This window comes from Phascolarctos cinereus, unplaced genomic scaffold, assembly GCF_003287225.1.
Source record: "Phascolarctos cinereus isolate Bilbo 61053 unplaced genomic scaffold, phaCin_HiC Scaffold_4;HRSCAF=312, whole genome shotgun sequence".
Lineage (NCBI taxonomy): Eukaryota > Metazoa > Chordata > Mammalia > Diprotodontia > Phascolarctidae > Phascolarctos > Phascolarctos cinereus.
In genome coordinates, this window is record NW_027555847.1 from 680,433,001 (window position 1) to 680,451,100 (window position 18,100).

Sequence of the window (18,100 nt, forward strand, 5' to 3'; positions counted from 1 at the left end):
AGAGTGAAGCACAGTCCAGTACAGGCTGAGCCAGCAGAGACCCGGCCCCAGCAAGCCAGGAGCAGGCGTTGGCAGCCACTGAATGGGCAGCGGGCAAAGGCTACTTCCAGAACTCTCAGCCCACAGACAGTAAGGAGTTCAAACAGCTGTCAGGAAGAGCTTGCAGGGATCTTTTTGCTGGCACTGGGGGCAGGCCTCTGTTGCTCTGCCCATCCTCAGATCTGGGTCCCAGTCCTGGGTGGCCGTCCTGGGATGAGGAGGAGCACTAACGCCCCAGAGCTTGGGGCTGCAGTGGAGTAAGGACCCTCGTCACAGTCCCAGGGCAGAAAAGAGTGCTCACAGGCCAGGAGAGCAGCAGAAGCACTTCTTGGATCACACCACCTTGGAAGAGCTGAAAACTTCCAGGTCCCTAGAAATATCCCTGAGAACGGTTGTGTAAGAGCCACGACGCTTGGGACAGTGAGCCATCTGGAAGCAGAACCCCACCTTAGCAAAGAGCTGAAAGTCAAGAAATAGGCTGGTAAAGGAGCAAACAACAGAAAAACATGCTGACCACAGAAAGTTGCGACGGTGACAAGGAAGATCAAAACACACACGCTCCAAAGAAGACAACCAAGTCAAAACTCCTACCTGCCAATCATCGAAGAAAACTATGAAGTGGTGTCAGGCCATGGAAGAGCTCAGAAAAGATTCTGAAAATCAAGTAAGACGTGTGGAGAGAAAATTGGGAAGAGAAATGAGAGTGATGCAAGAAAATCCTGAAAAAAAAGAGTCAAAAATACTGGAGAAAATAACACCTTAAAAACTGACCAGGTCAAAGGGTAAAAGGTACAAAAATCCAGTGAGGAGAAGAATGCTTTGAAAAGCAGAACTGGTCAAACAGAAAAAGACATACCAAAGTTCACTGACAAGAAGAACTCTTAAAAAGCAGAATTGGCCAAATGGAAAAAGAAGCACAAAAATTCACTGAGGAAAAAAAAATACTCCTTAAAAAGTAGGATTGGACTACCCAAATTATTTTATAGAGCTAGAAATAATAACAAAATTCATCTGGAAGAATAAAAGGTCAAGAATATCAAAGAAACTAATGAAAACAAATGCAAAGGAAGGTGGCCTAGCTGTACCAGATCTAAAACTGTTTTATAAAGCTGCAGTCATCAAAATTATCTGGTACTGGCTAAGAAATACAGTGGTGGATCAGTGGAATAGGTTAGGTACACAAAACACAGTAGTCAATGACTATAGTAATCTACTGTCTGATAAACCCAAAGACTCCAGCTTCTGGGATAAGAACTCACTTGACAAAAATTGCTGAGAAAACTGGAAAATGGTCAACATGCATATGTGATTTAAACATAAAGGATGTTACCATAAGCAAATTAGGAGAGCAAGAAATAGTTTATCTGTCAGATCTATGGGGAAGAGGAGAATTTATGACCAAACAAGACAGTGAACATTTTGAAATGCAAATGAATAATTTTCATTATATTATATTAAAAAGTTTTTTGCACAAAGCCAATGCAACCAAGATTAGAAGGAAATCAGAAAGCTAGGAAACAGTTTTTTACAATTAATATCTCTGATGAAGGTCTCATTTCTAAAATATAGAGAGAACTGAGTCAAATTTATAAGAATACAAGTCATTCCCCAATTGATAAATGGTCAAAGGATATGAACAGGCAGTTTTCAGATGAAGAAACCAAAACTATCTATAATCATATGAAAAAATGCTTTAAGCCATTATTGATTAGAGAAATGCAAATTAAAACAACTCTGAGATACCACCTCACACCTATCAAATTGGCTAACATGACCAAAAAGGAAAATGATGAATGTTGGAGAAGATGTGGGAAAAATGGAATTTGCATTGTTGGTGGAGTTGTGAACTGATCCAACCATTCTGGACAGCAATTTGGAACTATGCCCAAAGGGCATACCCTTTGATCCAGCAATACCACTACTAGCTCTGTATCCCAAAGAGATCATAAAAAAGGGAAAAGAACCCACATGTACACAAATATTTATAGCAGCTCTTTCTGTGGTGGCAAAGAATTGGAAATTGAGGGGATGCCCATCAATTGGGGAATGGCTGAACAAGCTGTGGGATATGAATGTAATGGAATACCATTGTGCTCTAAGAAATGATGAGCAGGTGGACTTTAGAAAAACCTGGAAAGGCTTGTATGGACTGATGCTGAGTGAAGTGAGCAGAACCAAGAGAATGTTGTACACAGTAACAGCCACATTGTGCGATGACTAACGTTGATAGATTTAGCTCTTCTCAGCAATGTAAGGATCTAAGACAGTTCCAAAAGACTCATGATGGATAATGCTATCCACACCCAGAAAAAGAACTATGGAGTCTGAATGCAGATCGAAACATACTATTTTCTCTTTTTTTTCCTTCATTTTTTCTTTCCCATGGTTTTTTCCTTTTTGTTCTGATTCTTCTTTCACAACATGACTAATGTGGAAATATGTTTAATGTAGTTGTACATGTATAACATATATCACATTGCTTGCTATCTTGGGGAGGAGAGAAGAGAGGGAGGGAGAACTCAAAATCTTATAAAAGTGAATGTTGAAAATTATCTTTACATGTAATTGGAAAAAATAAAATACTATTAAATGGGAAAAAATGTTAAAAAAATTTTTTTTAAATACTATATAAACAGAAGCTATTGTTCAGAGCCAAGACTAGAAAAGTGAGTGACCAAACTGAAAAAAAAAGTAGAATTGGACAAATGGAAAAGGAGATACAAAAGCTCACTGAAGAAAATATTCTTTAAAAATTAGAATTGAACGAATGGAAGCTAATGACTTTATGAGAAATCAGGAAACAAAAACACAAAACCAAAAGAATGAAAAAATAGAAGACTATGTGAACTATCTCACTGGAAAATAGATCCAGGAGAGAAAATTTTAAAATTATTGGACTGCTTGAAAGCCATATGATCAAAAAAAGAGCCTAGATGTCATGTTTCAAGAAATTGTCAAGGAAAACTGCCCTTATATTTAGAACCAAAGAGTAAAATAGAAATTGAAAAAATCCACCAATCACCTCTTGAAAGAAAAGGAAAACTCCTAGGAATATTGTAGCCAAATTCCACAGCTCCCAGGTCAAGAAGAAAATATTACAAGCAGCCAGAAAAAAACAATTCAAGTATTGTGGAGCCACAATCAGGATAACACAAGATTTGGCAGCTTCTACATCAAAGGATCACAGGACTTGGGATATGATTCCCAAGAGCAAAGCAGCTAGCATTACAACCAAGAATCACCTACCCAACAAAACTGAGTATAATTCTTCAGAGGAAAAAATAGATATTCAATGAAATAAAGGATTTTCAATCATTGTTGATGAAAAGATCAGAGCTGAACAGAAAAGTTGACTTTCAAATACAATTCTCAAAAGAAGCATAAGAAGGTAAACAGGAAAGGGAAATCATTAAACTGTTTACATTCCTACATGGAAAGATGATACTTGTAGCTCATAAGAACTGTCTCATTTTTAGGGCAGTTAGAAGAAATATATATATAGACAGAGGGCACAAGTGTGAGTTGAATATGAAGGGATGATATCTAAAAAAATTAAATTAAGGGGTGAGAAAAAGGAATGTACTGGGAGAAAGGGTAAGGGAAAGGTAGAATGGAGTAAATTATCTCACACAGAAGGCAAGAAAAAGCTTTCACAGTGGAGGAGAAAACGGGGGAGGTGGTGGGGGAACATTTGAAACTTAGTCTCATAGGAAATGGCTCAAAGAGGAAATAACATTCACACTCAATTGGGTATAGAAATCTATCTTACCTACAGGAAAGTCGGAGTGGAAAGGGATAAGAGAAGGGGGGGGTGTGATTGAAAGGAGGGCAGATTAGGGAAGGGAGTAATCAGAAGGAAAACACTTGAGGAGAGACAGGGTGAAAGGAGAGAGAGAATATAATAAACAGGTGGGGGGAAATAGGATGGAGGGAAATGTAGTTAGCAATCATAATTGTGAAAAAAGCAAGTTTCTCTGATAAAGGCCTCATTTCTCAAATACATGAAGAACTGAGTCAAATTTATAAAAATAAAAGCCATTCCCCAATTCATGAATGATCAAAAGATATGAACAGGCAGTTTTCAGAATAATCAAAGCTATCTATAGCTGTATGAAAAAATGCTCTAAATCACTATTGATTGGAGAAATGCCAATTAAAACAGTTCTTAGGTACTACCTCACACTTACTATATTGGCTGTTAGGACAGAAAAATAAAATGACAAATGTTGGAGGGGATGTGGGAAAGTTGAAACCTTAATGTACTGTTGGTGGAGTTGTGGATGGATTCAACCACGATGTAGAGCAATTTGAAACTATGCCCAAAGGGCTGTAAAGCCACGGATATCCTTTGATCAAGCAATACCACTGGTAGATCTGTATCCCAAGAGAGATAAAAAAGGAAAAGACTAATGTGCAAAAATATTCACAGCAGCTCTGTTCTGGTGGCAAAGAACTGGGAATTGAGGGGATGCCCATCAACTGCGGAACGGCTGAGTTAGCTGTGGCATATGATTGTGATGGAACACTACTGTCCTATAAATGATGAGCAGGATGCTTTCAGAAAAACCTGGAAAGACACGAACTGATGCAGAGTGAAATGAGCAGAACCAGGAGACCATTGTACACAGTAACAGCAACATTGTACGATGATCAGCTGTGAATGACTTAGCTCTTCTCAGCCATGCAGTGATCCAAGACAACTCTAAAGGACTTAAGATGAAAAATGCTATCCACCCAGAGAAAGAACTGAAGGAGTCTGAATACAGTTTTGGAGCATATTTTTTAAACTTGATTTTTCTTGAGTGTTTTTTTTTTTGGTCTATCTTTTCTTTTACAACATGACTAATATGGAAATATGTTTTGCATGACTACACATGTATAACCTTGCTTGCCTTCTCAATGAGGAGGGTGGGGAGGGAGGAAGAGAGAGCATTTGGAACTCAAAATTTTTTTTAATTTTATTAATTTATTTTGATTTATCAACAATCACTTCCATATGCTTTTGAGTTGAAAATTTTTCTCCCCCTTCCTCCCCCCCCCAAGATGGCACACAATCTGACATAGGCTTTACGTTTACATACCCATTAAACATATTTTCACATTAGTGATGTTGTAAGTAAAAATTAAAACCAATAAGAGAACCATCAGAAAGATGAAACAAAACTCAACAGAAGGTAAAAATGAGTGATAGCGATTCGACTTCCATAGTTCTTTCTTTGGATGTGGACAGCATTTTCCATCCCGAGGCCTCTGGAGATGTCTTAGATCCTTGAAATGCTGAGAAGGGTTAAGTTTATCAATATTAGTCATCGTACAACATGGCTGTTATTGTGTACAATGTTCTCTTGGTTCTGCTCACTTCACTCAGCGTCAGACTATATGAATCTTTCCAGGTTTTTCTGAAGTCTGCCTGTTCATCATTTCTTATAGCACCATAGTGTTCCATTACATTCATATACCACAACTTGCTCAGCCATTACCACAACTTGTTCAGCCATTCCCCAATTGATGAGCATCCTCTCAATTTCCAATTCTTTGCCACCACAAAAAGAGCTGCTATGAATATTCTTGTACCTGTGGGTCCTTTTCCCATTAGTTTGATCTCTTTGGGATATAGCCCTAGAAGTGCTATTGCTGGGTCAAAGGGTATGCACATTTTTGTAGCCCTTTGGGCATAGTTCCAAATTGTTCTCCAAAATGGTTGGATCATTTCACAACTCCACCAACAATGTATTAGCGTTCCAATTTTCCCACATCTTCTCCAACATTTAACATTTTTCCTGTTTTGTCATGTTGGCCAATCTCATATGTGTCGTGTGATACCTCAGAGTTGTTCTGATTTGCATTTCTCTAATCAATAACGATTTAGAGCATTTTTTCATATGACTACAGATGGCTTTAATTTCTTCATCTGAGAACTCTCTGTTCATATCCTTTGACCATTTATCAATTGGGGAATGGCTTGTGTTCTTATAAATTTGTCTTAATTCTCTACATGTTTTAGAAATGAGGCCTTTATCAGAGAGACTGGTTGTAAAAATTCTTTCCCAATTTTCTACCTTCCTTCTAATCTTAGTTGCATTGGCTTTGTTTGTGCAAAAACTTTTCAATTTAATGTAATCAAAATGATCCATTTTGCATTTCATATGTTCTCTATCTCCTGTTTGGTCATGAATTCTTCTGTTCTCCATAGATCTGATAGGTAAACTGTTCCTTGTTCTCCCAGTTTGCTTATGGTATCAGCCTTTATATCTAAGTCATGAACCCATTTTGACTTTATTTTGGTATATGGTGTGAGATTTGGGTCTATGCCTAGTTTCTGCCATACTCTTTGGAACTCAAAATTTTTAAAATGACTATTAAGAATTGTTTTTTTACATGCAATTGGGGGAAAATAAAATAATAAAAGAAAAGAGAAAAAAAAGAATGTTACTTTGGCCATTATATGGAGGATGGATTGGTGTGGGGAGAGGCAAAACAGAGTAGAAGAGCTATTGCCATACTGCAGGCAAGAGGTGATGGCTGTGTAAGTGCAGAGGGGGACAAATCTGAGAGATGTTGTGGAATAGGGACAAGATTTGGCAACTGAATGAGGAGTCCATAACACCAAGGCTGCAAACCTGGATGGCTGGGGTGTGGTTCCCTCCACAGAAAGAAAATTTCAGAAGAGGATTAAACCTGAAGGAAAAGAAAATGAGTTTGAGATGCCTGTGAAACATCTAGTTTGAAACATCTAATAGGTAAGGATGTGGGACTGGAGCTCAGGAGAGACTTAACTAGGCATATCTGGTAGTCATCTACATAGACGATGAGGTAATAGAATAGAGAGAGCAGAGAGGGCCTAGGACAGTGCTCCCTTGACGAGGGGTAGAATTCTTCAATAATAACTTGTTTTATTGAGATTAATAAGTCTTAGATTTATTTTTTAAGATGGATAAATTTTGTTTTTAACAATATTGATAAACCACAAAGTATACTTCTTAATACAGGCAACTGGGTGGTGAAGTAGATAAAGTGCTGAGCCTGAAGTCAGGAAGACTCATCTTCCTGAGTTCAAATCTGGCCTCAGACACATACTAGCTGTATGATCCTGGGCAAGTCACTTAATCCTGTTTGCCTCAGTTCTCATCTGTAAAATAAGCTGGAGAAGGAAATGGCAAACTGCTCCAGTATCTCTGCTAAGAAAACCCCAAATGGGGTCATGAAGAGTCAGACATAACTGAACAACAACATAATTCTTTTCTTTTTTTTTTTTAATTAATTTATTTTTGGTTTTCAACATTCAACTTCCACAAGATTTTGAGTTCCAAATTTTCTCCCCCACCCCAAGATAGCATGCATTCTGAATACCCCTTCTCCTAGTCTGCCCTCCCTTCTATCCCTCTCCCCCTTCCCTTATCCCCTTCCCCTTCAATTTTCCTGTAGGGCAGGACAGATTTCTATACCCCATTTCCTGTATATCTTATTTCCCAGAACGACATACTTCTTAAAAAATCATTAAGCAAAACAACACAGAAGTGTTTGTGATCTATAGCATCTAATACCTCCTAGGTGTGGTACTTACTTCCAGAGAGTTTCAGTTTCTTATCAGGTTTTGTATACAAATACTCATTTTAAAAAAATGAAAAATAGGGGCAGCTAGGTGGTGTAGTGGATAGAGCCCCGGCCCTGGAGTCAGGAGGACCTGAGTTCAAATGTGACCTCAGACACATAACACTTACTAGCTGTGTGACCCTGGGCAAGTCACTTCACCCCATTGCCTAGCCCCCCCCCAAAAAAAAATAAACAAAAATTAAAAAAGGAAAAATAACACTTCCAATTAATATATTATCATTTTCAGGCCAAGAGGCCGTATGATGTGATAGAAAGAGCCCTATCCTGAGACCTGGAAGCCCTGGGTTCTTGTCACTGATTTGTCCATTTCTCTTTGTAGCCCTCTGTTAAACTCATCTTTAAAATGAGGAGGCTTATCTCCACAGTCTTCTAAGATCCATTTCAGGTCTAACATTCACTCAATGATCCCATGATATTTCTCAGCCTAGGAAGGAAGGAAGTAAATTAGTCTTTCCTCTCATTTTATAGCTAAGGGGACAGAGGTACCTAATTTGCCTGTTGGATGTTGGTGGTAAGGGTAGTTTCTGGTGTAAGGCATCCCAGTCCTCAGCCTTAAGGAGCTGAGCATCTATTAGAGGAGACAGTGCGAGAGACAAGACAATTACATAAAGTTCAGTGCCAGCTAATCAGTAAGCACTGAGGATAATGGGGTAATGGAGTCAGGTGTGGTTAACCAAGGAAAATGTCCTGGAGATGAGTTTTGAAGATTGGAAGGCATTCAGCTTGGGGAAGGCTGGACCTGGGCTAGGCAGAGGCATTAGCAAAGCTGGTCACGGGGTCATGAAGGGAACTGCCAGTAGGGGAGCTCCAGAGGGAAGTAGATAGGTGTCCGCTGACATGTGTGGGTCCTCAGTGGGAATAGGGGTGAGGTCAGAGATGAGATGAGGATTTGGATCTCTGTAAATGGTTTGAGAAGAGGACAACTGATTTCTCAATCAGATTTCTTCGGCCAGCTGACCCAAGCACTCAGCGTTAGCTGGGAGTCTCCCCTAGGTCTGGACAATCAGTATGTTTATCACCTTGGAAAACACAGAAAGCCTAGTCCTGAAAAGATGAAATAACCTGATGAATTTCAGGGTTGGACGAAGCAAGGTTAGGGAGCCACCTGGTGGTGGCAAGAGGCAGGTTCTACTTAGCGATGGATCCTAGGACTTGAGAATGGAAAGGATCAATAAAGGACATTCAGGCCAAATCTCTCATTTTGCAGATGAGGAAATCGAGGACAAGAGGTTCAGTGGCAACTATAATATATTGGAATCAGTCCTGACCTCTTCACCACAGCCATCTTTCTCGCCTTCTGCCCTGATGTTGCTAAAACCCCTCACATGACCTCAGACAGATTCATCTTTGGAATCAGGAGGTGCCGTCCTGACTGGGGAGAAACCACCCTGACCCCACCACGCTTCTCTCCACACATCCTGCCATAAGGCCTGCCAAAGCACCCCTCTCTTTTCCATCACCTACTCTGGGAACAATAATAAAATCAAACCCACTGATGCTTCCGGAAAACAGTGCAACATTCTGCAGCCCATGACTTCTCCCGCTCTGGGACTTCCAGAGCCACTGCACTCCTTTATGTGTGATCTCCCTCCCATTAGAATGTAAGCTTACTGAGGGCAGGAACTATCTTGCTTTTGCCGAGCGCTTAGAACACTGTTTGGCACATAGAAAGCCCGCAATAAAATATTTTTCATTTTTTCATTCATTTCTCCTCCTATTGGTGAGTTACTCCCCACAACTTCCATTTGAGAAGTACCCATGGGAGGGAGATCACACACTTTGGTCCTGGCTCAGCCCCTGACTCCCAGACTTTTCCATTCTTATTTTTATCCTCCTTCCCCTATATCTTCTCCCATTAGAATGTAAGCTCTTGGAGGGCAGAGACTGTCTTTCTTTTTGCTCGTATTTTTATTCCTATTACTTAGCACAGTACCTGTCTCTATTGGCCAATTACAAGCAATTGCTCTTGCGTCTCAAAGCAAGATAAGCATCCCTGCCCCTTCCTCCCAGGAATGATGACAATGGGGCATGGTGTAAAGAGCCCTTGATTTGGAGTTAGAGGCTATGTGTGGACATCTGAGGTAAGCTACTTTATTACCTGTGTGACTGTAGCAAAGTCACTTCCCTCTCTGTGCCTCTTCCCTCAACTCCAAAACGAGGGGCTGGGCTAGATATGCTCTAAGGTTCCTTTCCGTTTTAAATTCCGTGATCCTGGGAGGTGATGTGGGAGACATTTTGGTATGGTACAAAGGACCTCAGAGCTGGAAGTGACAAGTTGAGGCCCAGAGAAGTAACTCCGTCCAAGGGGACATCTCCTGACTTCCAGGCCAGGGCTCTTTTAGCTATCGCTGTGCCGTACCACGCCACACCAAGACCTCCTTCGTGACTTCAGACAAGTCACTCCACCTTGTCTAGAACTAAATTTCCCAATCTAGAAGGTGGAGGACTTCCTGGCTACCCATCCCACTGGTCAGGGGTGTCATAAGGATCAAATACATCCTTTTAGTAGGACATGATCTCATTGAGGAATTTTTCAACGGCAGGCTTGGCAATGCCCCAAGTTCTTATGGCCTCAGTCTCTCAGGGGACGAGGGGGCAGTTGGTTGCCAGAGCCTTGGAACTGGGGATTCAGATCTGACTTAGCTAGGAAATTGAAGAGGGAAGTAACCCATTAATCACCGTCCTCAGTCTTCTCCTGAGCCAGAGATAAGGTGGGTGTGTTAGGAGCAACAATAAACAGAGAGGACTGGGGTTAAGGATCCAGCTTCCCTGGGAAGCGCCCCAGCCCCTCAGCCTGCTCTGCTGGGATGTCCCCAGGCCTTCTGTCTATTCTTCATTACCCTTGGGGTCTCCACTCCTGACCTTCACCTTCTGTTTGGCTTCCTGTTTAGCCTTCACTGGAACCAAAAAAGACTCAAGGAGGACTAAGGGAAGAGAAGAGTGGGGCGGATTGAGGGGGATGCAGGAAAATGGAGAGCCCTACCCCGCAGAGGGGACAGCAGCAAAGGGAGTAACTTGGGGAAGCCGCCCATCTCTAGCAATGCCAATGGAACAGATGGATAGAACCTGGGAAGGAGGGGCATTCGTGAGCAGGACAGGGCTGGAAGAGACGGGCAGGGCAGCAGAAAGAACCGGGACCGAGCAGTTAAGGACCTGGCTGTGAAACTCGGCTCCTTACTCCCTGAATGAGTCTGGGTCAGTCCCTTCACAGAACCTCAGACCTGAAAGGGACCTCAGGGCAGAATCCAGTAAGTGCTGGCTTCATTCCAGGTATCCTGCTGACGATATAAGAGAAAATCTAACCAGTTCTTGCCTCCTAAGAAGTTTGCACTCTACAGAAGCAGATATAATATTATGGAGCGCTTTATAAGGGTTACAAAACGATTTGCAAATATTATCGAGTCTCATGACAACCCTAGGAGGCAGGTGCCCTGTGATCCCCATTTAACAGATAAGAAAACTGAGGCAGACAGAGGTAAAGCCCTGTCAACATCATTCCTGAAATGTGGTACCCACAATTGAATGCAATAAGTTTTAGAGATAAAGCACCAGGCCTGAAGTCAGGAAGACCCGAGTTCAAATCCAGCTTTAGACACTTATAGCTGTGTGACCACGGGCAAGTCATTTAACCTTGGTTTGCCTCAGCTCCTTCATCTGTAAAATGGAGATCATAGCATAACATAGATCATAACAGCATAGATTTCCCAAGGTTGTTCTGAGGATCAGATGAGATGCCATTTGTAAAAAGCACTTAGCCCTGTGCCTAATCCATAGTAGGTACTGTATCAATGCCTCTTCCTTTCCCTTTCTCCTTCCCCTTTTTCATCTGACAAGGGAGTGCCTAATCCATAGTAGGTACTGTATCAATGCCTCTTCCTTTCCCTTTCTCCTTCCCCTTTTTCATCTGACAAGGGCAGAGGGCCAGTAGGACTGTCTTCTCCTTTATTCTGGACACCCTGCCTCTCTTGATGTAGCCTAAGATGTAGTAGTTTTAGGGGCTGTCATTTTCCCTGGACTTGGGTTTTCTCATTTGTGAAATGAGGGGGTTGAGTTCGATGACCGCTGAAGCCCCTTTGACCTCAAGAGTCATAGGGTCTTTAGATGTCAGTTGAGATCAACCTTAGATAGGACACAGCATGTCAGAGCTACAAGGGGCTGTGGAGACAGACAAGTCTAGCTCCATCCTTTTACAGATGGGGAAGCTAAGGCCCAGGGAAGGAGAGAGACTTGCCCAAAGTCACCCAGCAGACCCAGAACCTTTGACTCCCAAGCCCTGTGGCTGCCTGTGGGGGCCTGGGCAGTGAGGCTGTCCCCCAGCATGAGTATTTGCCGAGCTTGCCCACATAAGACCCAGCCTTACCCTTGTGATGACAGGAGGGTGAGAAACGGGGGAATCAGGGGATATGGCTCTTAAGACTGATGAAGGATGCCAGATAAGGATGAATTGGGAAGAGGGAGCAGAGCTTTGTCTAAAGTTCCCAAGGGCAGGAAGAAGCAATTTCTGGAGCCTGGGTTACAAGGTGAGAAGGGGGGAGGCTAGGCCTAAAACCACCTCCAGGCTCCTGGAAGAAAGATGGGGAATTCCAGATACTCGCTGAAAAACCTTGACGTGGGCAAATTATCAGTAAGCCTCGGCCTTATCATCTTTTCCAAACCTCGCTTCCCACACAGTCCCTGAAGCTTTCCAGTAAGTGGAAGAAGAGGTTTCAGGTCTTTCCTTTCTGGGTCCTGGGGCCCTCCTACCTCCACACTGAAGCCCACAGAAGAATACCTGGCTTTGGGCTTTGGATCTCCAAGGGGAGTTGTGACCAGGCCCAAGGCTGATCATGCAGCCCTTTTAGGCTGAAGGCTTCTGGGAATTCTACTTTGAAGGGACAGCCACACTGGACACAGAGAGGGGAAAGTCTTCCCCTTTGGGCAAAGACACCCCAAAACTGTGCCACCCCCTTCAGAGGATCACAGGGACCTCAGAGGCAAACGACTTTAACACTTTCATGTAACAGATGAGGAAACTGGGACCCCTGGGAGTGAAGTGACTTGGGCACAAAAGGCATAAGTATCCAAGTGGGACATGAACCCACAGACTTATAGACCCAAAGCTTTTCTCACTGCACCCAATGCTACTCCATAGCCCATGAAGAAAGGGAGGACAGGAAGGATCTTTAGTAGTGGGAAGGCATACCCTGAGACCCTCTTACCTAGCCTGGGGGGGAGCCCTGCCCCTAGTACAGCCTTTACCACTCCTGAAAAGACCCTCCCCCACCTCCACCACCATGAGGGGGCTCAGGAGACTTCTCTTTGGAGCAAGCTGTATCTTCTCAAGCTGGTATCTCTAAGAGCTCAGGCTTCCCCCAGGATGCTCCCTGCACCCCCTACCCCCACTGTAAACAGGCCATTCCAGGGCAGGAGAGAGACCTCATCAGTCCCTTCCCTAACTTAGCACTTCATCAGCTCCCCCCATGACTCAGGAGAGTCCCACCTTGCGGCCGAGAGAAATCCCAGCCACTGGAAATCCTCCAGGGTCTAATGAAGAAGAAGGAGGCGGGGTTAGACTGACTCTACTTAAGAGGGGTCTCCAGAAGGGGCTCGGAAAGAGAAAGGAAAGACGAACCTCAGCTGCTGTGAAGTGGCTGCATCAGAGGGAGAGAGCTATGAAGGAAGCAGCCCTCCCTCTCTCCCTCTACCTTCTTTTCCTCACCCACCGAAGCCACCTCTTCCTCCTCCTTTACTTCCTCCTCCAAGGCCAGGGTGCTTGGGGTAAGTTCCCTGTCTCCTGACCCGTCAAACAGGGATTCCGAGTGAGGTGGACAGTGATGGTGTCCTCAGGGTTCTAGTACTGCCTTTATCTCCAAATGGCCTTGTGGCCCTCGGCGAGTCACCCCAGAGTAGCGGAAAGGAAGTAGGTAGGAGACCCGAGTTCAAATCCAACCCTGCTACTTCCTGACCTTAGGCCAGTTACTTAACCTCTCCTATACTTGGCTTCCTCATCTGTGAAATGAGAGGGTTAGATTAGACTGATCTCTAACACCCGGGCAAGTTCTTGATCCTATGATCCCAAGTCACTCCCCGTCTCTAGGTCTTGGTTTCTCCACCTGGAAAATTAGGGCTTAGATATCTTAATTGGTATTGAGTGCAAACTTATCTACTCTAACTAGCTGGCCCCAGACCACAGCAAGCTTCCCATCCATTGCACTGGCTTTACTGCCTCCAGAACCTCTCATATCTCACACACACACACACACACAACACACACACACACACACACACACACACACACACACACAACTCCAGCTCATAGAACATTTTTATTTGCTCGTTCATTCATACATTTATCTCCAAGGTCTCTACCAGCTCAGCCATTCCATACTCTGTGTTCTAAGGTCCCTTCCAGTTCTCATAGACTTATGTTCCCAAACAGCCCAGCTCTGATCTTCCATCTTCAAACATTCTTTCTAGCTCTGACATTGCATGTTCTAAGGCCCCTTGAAGCTACAGAATTCTGTGAGATGGTTCCATGAATTTAGTGTCTGGGAGCCCCGGGGCTGTAGAGTTGGGGCACAGCTCAGGATCTCTAATGATGGCAGAAGGAGGAGTGATGGGGATGAGGGAGGCAGCCAAGCTAACAACCCAAACATAGAACCACAAATGAATGGGAACTAAGGCCATTTCAACCAACTCCCTCATTTTACAGATGAGGAAACTGAGGCTTAGTGAGAAGTGATTTTTGCAAGGTCCCATAGCTAGTGAGCATCTATTATGCCTGGGAAGGGGTGTGTGTGTGTGTGTGTGTGTGTGTGTGTGTGTGTGTGTGTGTGTGTGTGTGTGTGTGAGAAAAGCAATTTGACCCTCAGTCTGGGGATTGAATCTTGACTCTCTGACCTAGTGAAAATCACTTTTCTTCTCTGGGCTTCAATTTGCACATCTAGAAAATGAAGTGGTTGGAATGGAATGTCTCCAGTCCCTTTGGGCTCTAAATCCAATTTATGACCTTATGATGTGAAGCCCTGAGCCCAGGGGCAGCTAAGAGGATCTTTCAGCCTTGAAAGGTGATCTCATTACACCCCTGCCCCCACCCCACCCCAGAAGCCCTCCCCTTCTACCTGTCCTCCTCAGGGGTGCCCAGGGAAGGAGAGAACCCTCTGCGAGTCGAGCCGAAGCGGCCGGTGGTCCAAGCCGGAGGTTCCATTCAGCTCCGATGCTCTCTGGCGTGCCCTCAGAAGGAGGCCGTGGTGCAGTGGAAGGGGCTGGACACCAGCCTGGGTCACGTCTCCTCAGGGCCAGGCCTCAGCATCCTGACCATCCCCAAGGCCACGCTCTCTATGGCCGGGGTCAAGGTGTGTGCCAGCACATGCCAAGGCAGCACCTACCAGAACACTGTGGAGCTGCTCGTATACGGTAAGTCCCATCCGGAAGCCAGAATCCTGGCCGGGCAGGAGGGGCTCCGGTAGGGCACTGCTCTCTAGCCAGAGGCAGGAAACAATGAGAAATCCCACCAGCCGGCGGGGTCCTGGCGTTGACCCTGGGCCAGAACCACCTCCTCTCTGTGCCTCAGCTTTCCCCTCTATAAAATGGGAAGGGTAATCCAGCCTATGACCTAATAAAGTTGTCGGGAAGACTGGATCAGATCAGGAATGAGGAGGTGCTGCATGACCATAAAGGTTAATTAATTATTGCTGGTCACCCAGGCTGAGCAGTTCACTGCAGACAGATGGCAGACTTGGCCCTTATCCCAACTCACTGTGTTAGGGTTGTGTGCCTCAGTTTCCATATTTGTAAAATGAGAAGGCTGAGGCTAGTTGATTCATTATGGCCTTTCCAACTCTGACATTTCATGTTTTATGGGACAGGCAGAACTGAGAGAAAAGAAGCCAAAGAGAAACAGAGACTAAAAAGAGTGGCAAGGGTGGCTAGGTGGCACCACAGTTGCACAGAGCTCTGGAGTCTGGAGGACCCGAGTTCAAATCAGACCTCAGACACTTACTGGCTGTGTGACCCTGGGCAAGTCACTTAACCTCGACTGCCTCCCCATCCCCCCTCCCCAAAAAAAAAAAACTGAGAATGGCAAGGGGCAGATAAGAGAGAGAATCCAGGGCCATTCCTCATCAACCTCACTGACTCTTTCAGCCTTTCCTGACAAAGTGGAAGTGTCCCCAAGCACCCTAGTCCCTGGGCAAGGGGCCACACTGGTCTGCTCAGCCCGAGAGGTCTTCCCTTATGAGAGTCTGACCTTCACCTGGTACCGGGGCGATGAGAAGCTGGAGGGACTGCAGTCCTTGGACGGGGATGTGGGGCTGGAGCAGGAAGCAGAGAGCAGGGAGGAGCTGGAGGTGTACTGGGTCACCGAACGCTGGGCCCTGCCGGCAGAGCTGGTGACGCCGGGACCCGAGCTCCGCTGCGTGGTGGAGATGAAGCTGGAGCGGCAGGTTTTCACCCATAGCCAGGCCATCACTGGTGAGTCCTCCACACTCACCCCCCAACCAGCCCAGGCCTACCTGGAAGCATTCCCCTAAATGTCTACCTTCCCCCCAAATTTTTGAGTTTCCACTTCTAACAATATTTGCCTGACCTGGTTTGAGACCCTTAGGGCAGGATGACGTCTCCTTCCTTCCTCTGGAAAAGGCTCTCGTCCTTCCTTCCTTCAAGCAGACCCATGCCCCCCATTTCTCTTAGTGGGGGATGGGGAGGAAGTAGCCACTCAGTAGGGTTGAGGGAGGGGGTGCTGAAGAGAAGCCTTCTTCCCTAAAGCAGTAACCCCCCCTTTCTTTTCCCAGTCATTTCCAGGATGCTGTCCCCAGAACCAAGCACACCTCTGCCACCACAGACCACCGTGGGGCTGGCTCTGCTCTCCTCAGAGGCGTCTACAGTGACGGGTTACAGTTCCAGCATCCCTGACACCACAGTTTCCTCCCTCTCTTTGGACCCTGGGTCTTCACTATCCCCTACCTCAAAACCCAGCTCTGGCTCACCTTGCCTCCCCAAAATATTCCCGTCCCGGGTGCCGGGGATCAATGGAGGGACCCTGGAGCTAACATGCCAGGCAGACTGTGACCCCTGGAGCATCTGTGCACTGGATTCAGGCCCCAGGCAGGCTGGAAGACTACCAGAGACAGGAGGCTGGGGCCCAAGCCACCCTAATCCTGCTGCATCCCGGGCCCTGGAACAGGGGGTCGTACATGTGCCAACTCGAACCTGGGGGCCAGAAGGAGAGTTATTACCTGGACAAGCCCGTCTGTGAGTCCCTGAGGGATGGCGGGGCTGGGCCCAGGGGGCTTGGTGGGGAACTTAAGCCCAGGTGGGACAGTGACGGGGAGAAGGGGCCAAGCTTGGGCAGGCTGAGGGGCTGGTCATTTACAGAACCCCATTTCCTTTCCCAGTGCCTGACGTGGACAACCCGGACAACTCAGCAGCCCTATGGACAGGTGGCTGCATTCTGGGGTTCATCCTTGTGACCTCTGTGTCTTACCGCCTGTGGAAATGGCTCAGGGCTCAGGACTCTGCTGGTACCCAAAACTTTGGGGCCCAGCTTTGAAAGCACCTGGTCGAATACAAGGCTCTCGATCTTGCCAGCTTCCAAGGCTGCAGAGTGAGATTCCTGGTCCCTGCGAGGCCAGTGTAAGAAGTGGAGAGGCTATCCCCCATCCTGAACCCCAGCCATGAGGCCAGCCTGTGCCTCCCCTGGGTCTGTAGACTGGACAAAGGGAGCCTGCCTGCCAGCCAGAGGACCCTGGAAGCTGGCTCCACCAGCCTCCCCACAGCTATATGGAAGGGGGTGGGCAAGGGTTGCAGGCAGGTGTGCTCTCTGGTGGGCTGCACTGGGCTCACTCACATCAGCTGGCTCTTCTCTCAGGTGGGGATGGGGGTGGGGGAGCTATACTGGTCACCCAAAGGATCTGACCAATAAAGAGCTAGTCTGTCTGTGGAGCTGCTGCTTTTGCTGAGTGAGAGTCAGAGCTGGGAGGGGCCTTAAAAGAAAGAGTGTCTCCACATTCAAGAAGGAGGCAGAAGAAGAGGACCAGGGTTCAAAGCCTGTCTCTGATGCTTATTAGCTGTGTGGACATGGGTAAGTCACTGGCCCTAGGTGGCGCAGTCCATAAAGCACCAGGCCTGAGTTCAAATGTGGTCTCAGACACTTATGAGCTGTATGACCCTGGGCAAGTCACTTAACTGCTGTCTGTCTCAGTTTCCTCAGCTGTAAAATATGGACAATAACAGCATCTACCACAAAGTATTATTGTGGGGATCCGATGAGATAATATCCCTAAGGCACTCAGCATAACGCCTGGCACCCAGTAGGCACTTAATAAAGCCTTGTTTCCTTCCTTCCCCGGGCCTCAGTTTCCTCACCTGTAAAATGAGAGGATTAGACCAGATGGCCCCCGAGGTCCCCTCCACCTCCAGATCCAGGACCCCACGATCCCCTGTACGAATTCAATAAGTACTAAGGGCG

General features: G+C 45.7%; 1 protein-coding gene across 1 annotated transcript; it reads left to right on the forward strand.

Moving 5' to 3' along the window:
* The first annotated feature begins 13,252 nt into the window (after nt 1-13,252).
* Nucleotides 13,253-17,574, forward strand: MADCAM1 (mucosal vascular addressin cell adhesion molecule 1). The gene is given in 6 exon segments (XM_021008789.2): nt 13,253-13,410; nt 14,737-15,048; nt 15,778-16,104; nt 16,425-16,702; nt 16,704-16,884; nt 17,028-17,574. Coding segments are annotated over 6 exon segments (1,359 nt in total). The 5' UTR covers nt 13,253-13,304; the 3' UTR covers nt 17,183-17,574.
* The last annotated feature ends 526 nt before the right edge of the window (nt 17,575-18,100 follow it).